The following is a 15179-nucleotide window of genomic DNA, read 5'->3' on the forward strand; positions in this document are numbered from 1 at the left end:
GCCCTAACATTAATGTATGTTGTGTCGACATAGTCCATATTAATGGTTTACCCGATTTGATCCTAATTTATTAAATTTGTAAATTAATAATAAGAAAAATGCATATTTTGTTCTTTAATTTGTTCGTTGATGATTAAACTTTTAATGAAGAAAGCTATCATCAATTCAAGTAAAATTTTAATAGAATTTAATAATTTTGTTCTTCTCAAAATTAAAATTGCAACATTTTAAAAGAGTTATGGGTATATTATAACGATAAAATTAAAAGTTATGGACTAAAATAGCTAGCAAGAAATAATTGATGAGCTAAAATTGATCCCTTTCATTAATAATATTATAAAGTAAAATACTCCATATTATTTATTAAGTTATTAGTTATTATTTATGAATTATTAATGCATTTCTTATTAGTTTAATTTAGTTATTACGTAGTACTTATTATTTTATTAAGTTATTATTTATTAATTATTACTTATTAGATCATTAGAATATTAGTTAATACATTATAATATTAATAGTTTAAATGTTTAAGATTTATAATTAAAAAAAAAAAAAACGCCCAGCCGGCCGGCCACCTAGGCGGGCTAGGCGGCCGGCGACCTCGGCGGCCTAGGCATCGCCTAGTTGGCCGGCAAGCTAGGCGGCGCCTAGGCGCCCGGCCGCGGAGGAGGCCGATTTCGACTTTCCTCGACGCGGCCGGGCGCCGCCTAGCGCCTAAGCGCAATTTTTGCAACCATGCTCAAAAGATACTGCCTTACATTTGTTTTTATATTATCGAATGAAATTGTAGTTACGTTATATCTAACAGGAACTACAGTTGTGTTGAATTGATACTGAATAACAGTTTCACATTTTTGGGTGTATATTGTCCAATGAAACTGTAGTTATATTGAAATGATATTGTAGTTGTATTGGATTGAAATTGCAGTTTATTATAAAAGAAACTGTATTTGTGTTGAAAGAAAACTGAATAACAATTTCACATATTTGAGTGTATAATGTCGAATGCACCTGCAGTTATATCGAAAGGGAACTGCAGTTGCATGTGTTGAAAGGGAACTGCAGTTGCGCGGGACGGAGCCGTTTCAGTCGTTTGTTTTCATTATTTAAAACGACGTCGTTTTGATGCGCGGTCCACAGTAAAATTTGCGCTTTGTAAGAGGTTTTGGAATTAAAAATAATAATCTATCTATTATATTTTTAGTACAATTTTTCTTATATAGTACATCATCAAAATATATATAATACGCTTACATAATATATATATATATCATCAAACTTTTCATATATATCTGCGCACGTAGTTGTATGATGTATGTATGTATCCACCATTGAATTATTTCACATTTTTACTGGTTCTGATGAATTCCTACCTACCACATAATTCGTGTTTATGAAATGTCTCCATCTCCAGCATGCAATTCCATAAGTATTATATTATTCTCTCATCAATTCTACAATTCCTATCCTATCACTATAAATAGGGTTTTCGTCTCAGTGTTGAATGCACTTTCTTTTGAAAATTTAAACCTTTTTAATCACTTCAGAGGAAATTTAAACCTTTAGCCTTTCTTTGCAAATCAAATGCTAGTAGTAGTAGGAGTAGCAACAGTAGTAATTTGATCGCATTCAAACTAAAAAAATTTATAAATTTAATTATTTTTTAATTTAACATAGAAGCTAGACGACGACACTCAATATACATAAATTATAGACATGTTACTCCCATACCATCAATAACATACCATTAACAACTAAAAGCAGTCGTATTCTTTTTGGAGAATCCTCAAATGCCTACAAACTTAGCAAGAGATGTTGAACCACATAGATCCTTGTATCGTAGAAATTTAAAATTTGTGTTAACAACTTGCTATATTTTAGTAAGAAAATGTTATTTTCTCATATTGTCTAGTCATGAAGTAAATAGATTAGATTCGAACCACACAAATCCTTTTTTCAAATTTTTTTCTCCTTTCCACATTTTCTTTTGACTTCACCTTTTAGTGTGCAATTTTCACCATACAATTCTTGTAGGTGAGTAATCACATACATATTATATGGTTCGATCTATCCATCAGTACGTCATTGAGTCATTCCTTCATGTTGATGCTGAAGTTCACTTGTGAGATCACCATCAGTCCATTTCTTCTAATTGAATAAAAGATGACAAATAAAGTTTATGTATTAAAATGTTACAATAAAATTATAATAGAGTTTAATTAGACCGTTATTATATATAGTTTGAAATTAGATCTTTATGAGTTTTTTTTAATCCTTTGAATGGCGTTCACCTTGATCCTGGAATTACATGATCTTATTATTATGTATCAAATTCAACTAGATTTGAATCCATACCACAGGTCTCCAAGTCTGGGTTCTCAGATTGATATGATGATGGGGAAGCATTGACAGAAATAGTGTCACACCTACTTGTCCTTGGCATTATGCAATGGAGGGGTCCAAAAGAAAGAAAAAGACACGTTTTCAAATAATAATAATAATATAAGATTAAAAAAATTACTTTTCTGTAAATCATTTTCAAAAAAAGATAAAATTATAGAGACATTTGTTATTTGTTATTCCTATTATAAATTAAACATATCTTCGCGTGAACAAATATAATGATATATAATAAAGTTGTGAGAAATAACAAGAGATACATAGAAAATCATCAATCTTTTATTATTCATCATTTTTTTAACTATAAATCTATAAAGAATAAGAGGTATTATCATAATATAATTCCTCTAGTAATGTTCAATTTTTTATTTTTTTTTGAAATCATGTAAACATATAGTTATTCATCACAACAGTTCCCTTTTTTATTTTTTGGCACATTTTCAAAATTCTAAAAATAAATTCAGAAATTTCAAAAAACTTATTTTTTCCACTAATCTTTTTTTTTTTAAAGGTAAAAACGCATTTAAAAAAAAATTTAAATTTAAATTTTTTCTCCATTCATTTAAAACTTTTCTTTTTAATAAATGGTCCTGAGATTGATGAGGGGAGAATTGAACATGGCAGAAATGGTGTCATATGTAGTTGTCCTTCGCAATGCAAATAATGCAAAGGAGGACCCGAAACAAAGAAAAGGACACCATCAGATGTCGCCCTCGCCTCTTAGTATTAATCCTGCGATAACATGCATTTACTGTTTACACACGCCAACCTTCCCACAAATGACTAAACAACAATTTAATGGCTTTGAGTTTTAAATTCCTACTTGGAATTATATATCTGTCTGGGAAAAAAAAACTTATTTGTATGAGTCTTTTAATCTTATTATTTATTTATGACAATGTAATTCTTGTTACGCATATTTTGATGTATATATCAAGATTGACATTATTCTACCTATTAAACATATTCACGGTTGAAAGATATAAATGTTGGTTATATTATATTATGACTATGCATGTATTCTAGCTTGACACACTATAATTCATTCTTTCTCTCCCTATATTATTAGGAATATATATTATTGTTTACCATTTATATATGGCTTTTTGTATATATCCCTATAAATAGTCACTTCATGTATATTGTATAATTAAGAACTATTCAATAATAATATATGCTTCAGGTGGCGCTAGCTATCGTCGGCGTTAATTCTCAGGACTTGAGGTCCCTCCATCTCACCAAAAAAAATAATAATAATATATTCTTCCAAAATTATTATTCTTTCATCTCGTATTAAACTTACCTATTCCAGTTACTTATTCTAGCAGCTTGTTCTCATATGAATCTGAATTGGCTGATGAGGGAAATTCATAGTCACTATTTGAATTGTGTACGAGATAAATTCTACTTCTATGTATAGTTCATAAACTACAAATGAAAGATAAATGACACTAAAAAGATCTTCAGTGACGGACTTGATCGATGGTGTATTTCACAAGATGAATTATTGATGAGTGAAATGATGGTGAGCATCTTTGGAATGGTAAATTTCATTCGCAGGATGTCCTGTTTGTGCATGTGCTTCCCATTGCAATATCATCTAACCGGGGAATGCATGTGCAAGACTTTCCCACCATGAGCCTATTTGCCTTTTCTTTTTCTCCAGAAAGCTAAGGTTATCATTACAGGTCCATATGAACATAATTTTGTGATGCTAATTTATTTTTGACAGTTACGTTATGAAAAAAAAAAAAAAAAAAAAAAAAAAGAGAAAAGAAAATTATAAGTGGTAATCTTGAGTCAATTAAGTTGAAGTGGGTTTGGATTCTCTTTGTTGAGATGATAAATTTTGTATACTTATATACTCAAAATGAATAACGAGTTAATAAGAAATTGATTCATCAAAGTACGTATACCTATGAGTCATAAATTTGTCCTATATTGAAATGAAATGTGACTTTAATTGGACTAATAATATAAAGATATTTCAACTTTTTAAGGGGTTTGAAATGTATTGCTAGAAAGCTCTCTCTTGTGTACAAGTGCCTTGATGTTTGTGCATCATGTATTTTTTTATATATATAGTTTCTGTACATTTTAATTTTTAAAAGGTTTGAAATGTGTTGTTTAAAAGCTCTCTTTCTAGTGTACACGGGGTGGGGGTGGGGTGCAAATCATGGACCCAAAATGATGAGCTCTGCAAGCTAAGCTTAGCTTGAACTCGCGTGTAACTTTTGTTAAGAATAAGTAGAATTAGATTTTTTATGATACTAAAAAGATGTTCAGAATTGTTATTTGTAGTGAGCAATCTCTACCAGAAGAAGAAAAAGAAAAGGAGAAGACGAAAAGAAGAAGAAGAAATTTGGGAAGGTAAAGAATAAGTGTAAATAGAGAAGTGCTACAGTATTCATGCTAGGATTAATGTCCCTAGTTTCATTTTGGGGTGTTAGCGAACATAACTTTTACTAAACTATTTGTTTTAGTATTCAGTAAACGTTTATTTATGTTTGTTCATAAACTATTTCTTCTTCACGAACAAAATATGATAATGACATGTACATGTGTTTGTTTGTTTTGCGTTTGTAAACATGTTCGGCTGTTCGCTAAGAATCACGTACGTTCACGAACATTAATGAATGTTTAACAAACAAACATAAACATGAATACATGATATTTAAAAATCTTATCAAATGAATACAAACACAAATACAAATATTCTAAATATCTTAATAAACGATCACCAACATTCTTTACTCATTTGTGTTCAATCCGTTAACGGCCTAGTTTGATGTTCCGACAATGAGTTTTTTGCATTTTTAGTCCTACGAATATAATGATACTTGTAAGATTGGTCTACGACTTTCAAGCTTTGCAATTTTGGTCCATGACTATCGTTTTTGTTGCAAAAATGGTCCTTCCGGCGCCGGAAAATAAAAACCGTTGAATTTTCTAGCAATTTTTCGCCGGAAAAAAAATCGACATATTTTCCGTCAATTTCTTGCCGGAAAAAAAATTCTCCTTTCAAATAGTATTAAAATTGACATTTATTGACATTTCCGGCAGTAGGATTTTTGACATTTGGTACTCAACAAAAAATTGACATTTCTAAAAAATTAATTTAGTTTACTTTTTATTCAAAATTGACATTTCTAAAAAATTCCCCTTTGTGCTGGCAGATGTTACTACTAGGCAAAATTATTCAAATATTATTTTTACTTTTTAGTTTAAATTTAATCTTAATAATATTATTTTTTGTTGATCTTGAATTTGTATTAATAATTTTTGAATTTGTACTTAATTGGCTAAAAAGTAAATATAATTTAAATTTAAATGAAAAACTAAAAATAATTTTGAATTTGTATTTAATTTTACTAAGATTAACTTGGCTACGTATGCTTTTAAAATAATTAGTTTTAACTTTAATTAGTTTACCAAAATAAAAAATAATTAAATTGACTACATATATTTTTAGAAATGAATTTTTTTTTAACTTAAAGTAATTGTTTAGAAATGTCAATTTTAATCCTACTTGAAAGGAGAATTTTTTTTCGGTGAGAAATTGACGAAAAATATGTCGATTTTTTTTTCCCGGCGAAAAGTTGCCGGAAAATCTGCCGGTTTTTATTTTCCGGCGCCGGAAGGACCATTTTTGCAACAAAAACAATAGTCATGGACCAAAATTGCAAAGTTTGAAAGTCGTGGACCAATCCTACAAGTGCCACTATAGTCGTGAGACAAAAAATGCAAAAAACTCTTCCGACAATTGATAGAAAGGTCCCTTCGGGGACATATGATAAAATTGGGACAACTGATAGAAGGTGTATTATTTCTGGACATGATAGTAGTTCGATTTTCTTTTCCTTTCTTTTCTTTTCTTTTTGAAATAATAATAATAAATGCATATATCATACATGGAAAGAGCATCGACAATTTGTCAATTTATAGCAGGAAATTCACACTGCCAAACAGAAAAACAAAGTTATCGGTTTGGCCGACAGGATTAATATTATTAGTGTTTGGGTCGTGTGGGGTACCCGACATGAGGAGGATCTAGAGATTGGCATCTTAGGAATGAGCTATTTGTTACCACCTCCGATCCAGAAGGCCGCTAGTCCAATCAGGATCATCCACTTGCTGCAGCCTGCAGCTACCATGGATCTTAATTAGCTTGGTTGAAGAACGATCCCTAAGAAGGTTCCCAAAGTTATGACCATTTTTTTAATTGACGAGGAAATTTTAAATCATTATATATACATAGTAAATCTTATTTTGTGATTTTAATTAATGAAAAATCACAATAATATAAATTAATTTAAGTTGTTTGATGGATTTAAACTCAAAAAAAATTAATAAGTAATTTCAAATTGAAAATCAAATTAAATTTTACGACTACTAAATTAAATCTGTCTAAGTTAAATCTTGATTGGAGTTTTTTATAATTATGATTTCTTATCATCATGATCTGGGAACCCGAGGTGGGATCTGTCTGCTAGCTAGCATCTGCAGGATTGCAGACGATTTCCGTGGAGCTTCATCACTCACAGCTGTTCCCTGATTCTGAGAAGCCTCAGAATTGTTAGTATTAGGCTTTGGAGGCTCACCACTACCAAAAAGATACTGCAAACTCCTTTGCTTTATATCTCATTCTAATTTTAGATCCTTCGATTCCCCACCTCATATTAAAAATATAATTAATTAGATAACTCCAATCTAGTTAATTTTTGACATAAAAATTACAACGGTTACAATCAAATTCAACTTTTAGGAATCTATCTCTTATTAGCCTTAATAGTTTGAGCTGTCAGTTATAAATAATTCTTTATCATAAGCAATGAGGTTCACATGCCTTCAAATAGTAACTATAGTTTTCTTTGTCACTAGTAAACTAAACTGGTTAATAGCTAGAACCCAACTAATTGACGTGTTAATCATAATGTAATTGGGATTTACTACCTATAATCTTAATTAATATACCCGGAAATTAAACAATAACATCTTTTCCGACACCTATATTACTGGTCAGCACGCGCCGGTGGCTCCGTCGGCCGATTTGCAGCCGCAGTCTCCACCGCACCACCGCCTTGCTCTCTGAACTTCTTATATATGTCCCCTTTGTAGAACGTTCTCGTTCTAATCACCAAAATGGCAGAAACAATAACACTAACAAATGTAGCCCCGGTGATGATCAGAAACGCCAGTTTATAACACTCCACGCCTATACACGTCAGATCTTCCCCGTCGCTCCTCTTCAGACCCTTGGTTATAAGCTGCCTCGTCGCCTCTTTGTCGTACAAATGCCCGGCCACTCTCACGTTAAGCAAGTACGCGCCCACGGGGCTAGCCCCGCCCCCAAAATTGTAGAGCGTCGAGTAGTACTTGAGGCCGAAGATTTCGGAGATGATGGCGAAGATTAGCGGCCATTGGGCCCCGAAGCAGAACCCCATTAGCACGGAGGCGACGTAGAGCGAGTTGGGGACTCCGAAGGCGATGAGGAGGTGGCCGACGCAGGAGAGGAGGAGGACCATCGTGAGCATGAGGGGGCGCGGGAATTTGTACTTGGCTAAGAAGATCTCCGAGAAGAACCCCGAGGCGACCCGGCCTAGGTAGTTCCATATGCTTACGAGGGACACGAATGTTGTGATGCTCTCCGCTGGGTACCCCAACGCGCGGCCGATCTGGCCCAAGTTGTCGATCGCCGTCAGCGTCCCGCCGACCCCGAACGTCGTGGCGGTGAACAGAGCTATCATGTCGATGCTGAATAGCGCCTGCAGTATCGTGTAGTCCTCCCCTCTCGGCGGCGGGTTGAACACATTGCTAAAACACGAAGTTCCCACATCGCTGAGCTTAGCAGGATGGACCGCCTCTAAATTCGAAGCTAATTCTAAACTCTCAACTTTGACTTGAGGTGGCTCGTTCTCGTTCACCTCTCTTTGTTTGGCTCCCCAGACTGTCCACTCTTCTTTGAAGACAACGAAGAGTGGCGCGAAGAGTAAAACCACCACAACCGTCGCGCTTCCGGCGTATAACGGCCGAGTGAAGGTGATTCGATTTTGTACGATGATTATGATCATTAAAAACCCTGCTAAGCCTAAGGATATGAAGAGGAGCTTGTAGAAGATCTTGACCTCGTTTGTTTGGCGGGTCACCTTCATGACCCGGACGGTTCTTAGAAAAACGCAGGAAACCACGGCGGGTAACCATCCGATGAGCAAGATGAGAGATTTCCCATCTTTACCATAGAAAGCATGGAATAGTTGCGTGACAATTGCGCCGCTTAGACCCACAAATCCCTTCAAAAGCCCCAGAACAATCCCCCTGCTTTCTGGGAAATTCTTCACACAAGTAACCAAAGCTCCGGTGTTTGCAAATGTCTGGGAATTTGCTCCAATACATATGTACAAACACATCTGCCATAGCTTAGGCTTGGCTATGTGCCCTGTCACGGCCAGCCATATCATGAAGTAGCCGAAAAAGTTCATGATGGCTCCCATGAACAGAACCACCCAAGGCGGGGTAACCTCGTTAATCAGACCAGACACAATCCCGACGTTAGCCCCCAGATCCTTAAAGAAGCTGAGCAAGTTTAAGGTTGTCTGGTCATACCCCAGAGACTTTTTGACCTCTCCCGAGTAGAGCCCGAATATGTAGGTCGATCCGGCCATGGCCATAATAAGAAGAGACGCGAAAACCATGAACCATCGGCCCGTGATGACATGAAGGCCGAAGCTCCCCATGCCTCTCCAACCATTCACCATGATTTTAATTTCTTTCTTCAATTCAAGAAACTTTTAATTTTGGGGTTTGAATTGAAGTTGGATAACTTCTGAGACCACTGGGAAGTGTGTGTTTGTATGTATGGATGAATATTGTACAAGTGTTATGTATATATAGGACTGTGGGGTTTATTTTTGCAGGACGGAGTGGACTTGACAATTGAGTGATTATATTGACCTTACTTTTTAGCCGTTTACGTTGGAAGTGGAGGGTGGACGTACTTGTCGGCCTTCTAACTTCTTGATACTGGAAAATGGTGCCAGGTTATGAAGTTGAGTCCTCAATTATATGCCATTAATTATTTGGAAGGTATAATGAGCTAAATCTTCATATGTAAATTACAGGTTAAAATGTAAGATGAACCTAAACAAGTTAGGGTGCGCAATCAATGCAGAAGGTAGGGGAAAGTGGGTACTAAGTATCATCACTGGATGTAAAGAGAAATCTGCCTTCCACCGGCCAAGCTTGGACGTTGTCGTGCGATATTCTTTCTTAGAATATAATGTTAGGTACAGCAGAACCAAACAAATTAAGATAACAGATTGCCAGCGGGACTAGTTCAAGTGGTAAATCACTTGACCTAAAGTGATCATTTCGATAATACATCTATCTTAGGTTCCTTAGGCTAGAGTTTGGGCCCTTGAACTCCAATCTGAACTCTCTAAGTTGGCGAAAATGTGGAGATGGATCCCTAGGAGATTTACCTCTGACTCTTGGACAGAGGTAAAGTTCGGGCCTTTAGGCTCTAATTTGGGCTCCCAAGTTGGCAGAAGCGTGGAAATGGATCCTGTTGGTTTCACGGCTACTAGTTGCCAGTCGGTAGGCCAACACAATCGTAAAACAAGTTTAAAAGAGACTAAGATGGCAAAGTGACAGTATTATTGCGAGAGAATCAAGAGCTCAACCCCTTTCAATGTGCCCCAAGGGATATTTAATTTTATACAAGGTCTACATGCTTTGAGAAAGGAAAGGAAAGAGTTAACAAATTTGATCTTAAGAAAGTTTGTTTAGGCTATCAAATTTCTTTCTTAATGAAGAAAAGATAAATTTCGCCCAATATTTGGAGGAAATCTCCGAGACATCTCCTTTTACTGCCTCTGGGTTTGGCACCTGATCGTCCTTACTGGCCCCGAAGGCCTGCAGAAGGGTGGGCAACTAGGACTTGGACTAAAGGTCGTCTGTGCTTGTGTACGCGCCCGGATAGGCTACAAGTCCTGAGTGCCTGGGTACTCCATTTGAGTGTATCCATCAGATTCCTTAATACTTGAGCAACTTGCGATTTACCTTCTCCTCTACTCTTCGACAAAAGTATTGTTGTGTTGTGGCAATGCCGTGGAGAAATAGGATGTGGCCATGGCACTATGGCAGTGGCCTTTTTCCTATAATTAGTAATAAATGGTCTTTATCATATTAGATTCAGCAGTTAGTGCTAAAAACCTGCATTGGCCGGGCTGGGCAATCTTTGATTATGAATCTATGATCTTGTTTCATTAAGCCACAAACAAACAGATAGTATACAGGGGATCCAAAGTGCTAAATATACTAAAATGAGCAGAAACATCATTGCTTTAAGTCCATACATATTACATAGTATAATTGAATCTACAACTCATAAAACATCTGTATGACCCAGCAAAGAAACGCCATTTTCAATCTGCTCTTCTACCCGTGGTGGACTCGACTTCTACTACCTGTTCTGCTTGCTCTCTGAATTTCTTGTATATATCACTTCTGTAGAATTTTCTTGTTCTAGCTACCAGAATTAACGAAACGATGCATCCTGCGAAAGAGGAGACCGCGATTATTAGAAAAGCGAGCTTGAAACACTCCACCCCGGTGCACGATAAATCCTCCCCGGGCTGTCTGATTATTCCCTGATCTTCCATCTGCTTGTTGCCCACCTTATCATACAGAACACCAGCCACTCTGACATTGAAAATGTAAGCTCCAACCGGGCTCGCTGCTCCACCAAAGTTGAGCAATGTGGAGTAGTGCTTGAGGCCGAATAGCTCTGATATGATTGAAAATATCAGCGGCCACAGCGCTCCATAGCACAGCCCTATCAGCACCGAGGCTGCATAGAGAGAATTAGGAACCCCGAATGCAATTAGAAGGTGGCCACTGCAGGAGAGGAGGAGCACTAGTGTGAGCATTAGGGGTCTCGGGAACTTATACTTGGCCAAGAAAATCTCGGAGGCAAAACCCGAGGCCACTCTTCCGAGATAGCCCCATATGCTCACGAGTGACACGAATGTGGTGATGCTTTTGTCCGGATAGCCTAAGGACTTGCCAATCTGGCCTAGGTTGTCTATAGCTGTTAAGGTCCCTCCCGCTCCCGTGATCGTGACAGCGAACAAAATCAACATATCAACACTCAAAACCGCCTGCAAAATCGTGTAATCCTCGCCCCTCTCTGGCGGCCTAAACACGTCCTGATACCAGAACACTAGCTTCTTCGTCTTTGCCTCTATTGCCTCCTCGTTCTTTCGGGTATCCCCTACTTCTCCCGGCCCTCGTGCTTCGCCTCCTCTGATGCTCAATGTGAGAGGATCACCCAACATTTCCTTCTTCCTCTTCCATACCATCATCTCCTCTCTTATAACCAAAATTATAGGCGAAAACAGAAAAACAACAATAACCGAAACACAAATTGCATAGTCTAGCCTGTTAAATGTAACACTATTTTGCACAATAATGACAGCCATAAGAACCCCTGCCAGACCAAACGACACAAACAAAAGATTGTAAAACACCTTAAGCTCATTTTCCTGTCCAACATTAACCTTCATGACTCGAACAGTTCTCAGAAAAACACCCGAAACCACGGCCGGAAGCCACGCAATAAGCAAGATCAAAGATTTCCCATCGTCTCCATACAAAGCATGGTATATCTGTGAGATAATCGCCCCACTAAGCCCAACATAACCCTTCAAGAGACCAATTACAATGCCCCTAGATTCTGGGAAATTCTTGACACATGTGACTAAGGCTCCAGTGTTAGCAAAAGTCTGAGAATTTGCTCCCACACAAATGCACAAACACATCCACCAAACCTGGGGATTGGATATGTGGCCGGTAACGGCCAGCCATATAAAAAAGTAGCCGGAAAAATTCATGACCGCACCTAGGAGCAGGACGACCCATGGTGGGGTTACCTCGTTAATTAGCCCGGAAATTATTCCGATATTCGCTCCCAATTCCTTGAAGAAACTAATCAAGTTTAAGGTTGTCTGGTCGTAGCCTAAGGTTTTCTTAATGTCCTCGGAGTAAAGCCCAAATATGTAGGTTCCACCGGAGACCGACAGGATTAGTAGGCAACTAAACACCATAAACCACCGGCCGGCGATGATGCGCCGGCCAAATCTGCCCATGGCACTCCAACCACCTTCGTCTATACACATCGTACTATACGTATGTTCCCAATCTGTACAATCGAAAAAAAAAACAAAAATTATACTAAAAGAACAAATGGGTTTAAAGATTCAGTAATTATAGCAAAAAACACAAATGGGTTCCGAGATTCAGTAAACAGATTCCATGTCGTTTAAGATTTCTTGTAGAATGAAAAACAGACCTCTAGGCTCTAGCGGGAATCTGGGTGATGAGGCTTCACAGGATTTCTTGAGTTGAATGGTAGAGATCTAAAAAAGCTTAGAGTTGAAAAAGGGAACGATCACTTCTAACACGTGTCTTTGACTTATCTTAGGTAGATATATAATAAATTCATTAATTAAAAGCTTCAGTTATCAAATTGGATAAAGTATAAGTTGGTGTAGACGCTGAGTTTTAAAAACTAAAAAATAAAAAATGAAAAAAAAAATACAATTATTCCGTGTACTGAGTTCACCTTGCAAGGTTGATCCGAATTTAAAAATACATAATTTATATACTAAATGTTCACAATTTACATATTTTATATAGTGAATGCTCATAATTTACCTACAGAATGTTTACAATTTAAATTGTGAATATTTTTACTATATAAATTATGTATTTTGACACGAGCCCACCTTCTAGATCAATGACATAATTGTTCCTCGATTACGTATCTTACAAAATGGATAATTTTTTTTGGATCCGCATTTGGTATAATTTATAAAATTTTAATAGTAACATTTAATACATATATTAATTATATTGTTGGGGATGTACGACCAGAATTAATTGGGCTTATGTTGGAGAGCGAACTGAGGGTTGGACAACTTGGACCACATTGCATGCCTGAATAAAATGTGATAAGCTGTCAGAAGTATAGTGCGCCACAAAACCACTCTTTTGTTGTATTTTTAGTTTTAACTGATTAATTAGAAATGATCTAGTTTATCTTTTTAAGATTCTTTATTAGTTAAAGTCACAATACAAAATTTATTAAATTCACACTTTTGAGTAAGGGTAATAGATGCAAGTCCCCTTCCTCACTAAAAATAAAAAATAAAAAAAAATATACCCACACACACATTCAGATTTTCAGTCAAACATGTCACACATAATCCTTTTGTGTGGTTTATAAGTTGTTACAATGGAGCATGATTTATCGTGTACGTCCCCTCGAATAATAGTTATGAGTTTTCCTCGTCACCAAAAAAAAAAGATTGTAAAAAAATATTTAGTCATTTTTTTTTTATAAAACACAAATATTAGTATAATATGAAAAAAGAAAATGTAAAAGTACTTACAAAATTTTGAAAGCATTTGAATAATGGCTTATCAGTTATTAGGCAAAATTTGGCTTGTTTGACCAATAAAACTAGTAATTCACAAAACATTCATGAAGTTTGTGATGGCAGATAGGAAGGGGAAGATATGAGATCACGCAGTCGAAGTGATTTTCATACAAGAAGCTTGAGTTGACGTAACTGGTAACTACTTTCAGCGCATGTTTTGGGAGATTTTTTAATGTTAGTTGGAGAATGGCTTTCCATAGACGTTTAGATAATTTGGTCCCATATACAGCTAGAGTTTTATTTCTACAAGGAAACTCTAGTCTTAGATTTTAAATTACCATGGACCGCTCTATATAAATGTCACACAAACACTTGTGTGAGACCGTCTCACTGATCCTTATTCGTGAGTCGGGTCGGGTCGGGTCAAAACACCATACAAATATCATACTTATATGTGCAAATCTCATACTTATATGCTCAAATATAACACTAATCAAAAATACAATTTTTGTTACTTATAAGAGAAAAAGCAATACATTTTTCATAATAAGTAATGTTGACAAGTGTCTCTCACTTATAAGGGCAAATATAATACTTTTGAGGAAAAATGTAATACTTTTAAATCGAAATGTTAAAGTATTATTTTTTCCCTTAAAAAGTATTACATTTACCCTAATAAGTAACAAAAATTTTATTCCTAATTAGTATTACATTTGAGCATATAAGTATGACATTTGTGCATATAAGTGTTACATTTGCATTTTGGCCCGACCCGACCCGACCCGTATCATGGTGAGACGGTCTCACACAAGTTTTTGCCTAAATGAAATAGAGTACATTGTGTTGAGAGTAATATTACAATTATTATCACTTTTATTTTATATTGATGAGAAATATCTTAATTGATTTAGAAAATAAAATACATTAGGATGCATGAGTTTTGCACATGAATAATGGTCAAAGAACATTATGGGTTGTTTAGTAACTTGAAAAAATGGAGGATTTTCTCAAAAAAATTGAGAATTGGAGAAGTGGAAAAAGAAAAATGGGAGATGTTGTTTACTAAATCTATTCTTCCAAAGTGTAATTCCATCTCCTTTCTCCATCTTTCTTAAGGAATTGGCAAAAACTTGTGTGAGACCGTCTCACCATGAGACGGGTCGGGTCGAGTCAATATGCAAATGTAACACTTATATGCATAAATGTCATACTTATATGCTCAAATGCAATACTAATCAGGAATAAAATTTTTGTTACTTATAAGGGTAAATATAATACTTTTAAGGGAAAATACAATACTTTTACATTTCGATTTAAAAGTATTACATTTTTCCACAAAAG

The 15179-nt window shown here is 35.7% G+C and overlaps 2 protein-coding genes across 2 annotated transcripts; both read right to left on the bottom strand.

Moving 5' to 3' along the window:
- Positions 1-7159: 7159 nt before the first annotated feature.
- Positions 7160-9397, bottom strand: LOC116030930 (protein NUCLEAR FUSION DEFECTIVE 4-like). Its single transcript, XM_031273300.1, has one exon. The coding sequence runs from the start codon at positions 9153-9155 to the stop codon at positions 7413-7415; it is 1743 nt and encodes a 580-aa protein (XP_031129160.1). The 5' UTR covers positions 9156-9397; the 3' UTR covers positions 7160-7412.
- Positions 9398-10635: 1238 nt separating this feature from the next.
- LOC116030929 lies at positions 10636-12853 on the bottom strand. Its single transcript, XM_031273299.1, has 2 exons — positions 12749-12853; positions 10636-12598 (listed from the first exon to the last, which is right to left on the bottom strand). Exon 2 carries the CDS (start codon positions 12573-12575, stop codon positions 10824-10826), a length of 1752 nt encoding a protein of 583 aa, XP_031129159.1. The 5' UTR covers positions 12576-12598; positions 12749-12853; the 3' UTR covers positions 10636-10823.
- Between the last annotated feature and the right edge of the window lie 2326 nt (positions 12854-15179).

The sequence above is a fragment of the Ipomoea triloba genome, chromosome 9, assembly GCF_003576645.1.
Source record: "Ipomoea triloba cultivar NCNSP0323 chromosome 9, ASM357664v1".
In the NCBI taxonomy this organism is placed as follows: domain Eukaryota; kingdom Viridiplantae; phylum Streptophyta; class Magnoliopsida; order Solanales; family Convolvulaceae; genus Ipomoea; species Ipomoea triloba.

Coding starts and splice junctions, on each gene's coding strand:
- LOC116030930 (XM_031273300.1), bottom strand. CDS start 9,155: ATGGTGAATGGTTGGAGAGGCATGGGGAGCTTCGGCCTTCATGTCATC.
- LOC116030929 (XM_031273299.1), bottom strand. CDS start 12,575: ATGTGTATAGACGAAGGTGGTTGGAGTGCCATGGGCAGATTTGGCCGG.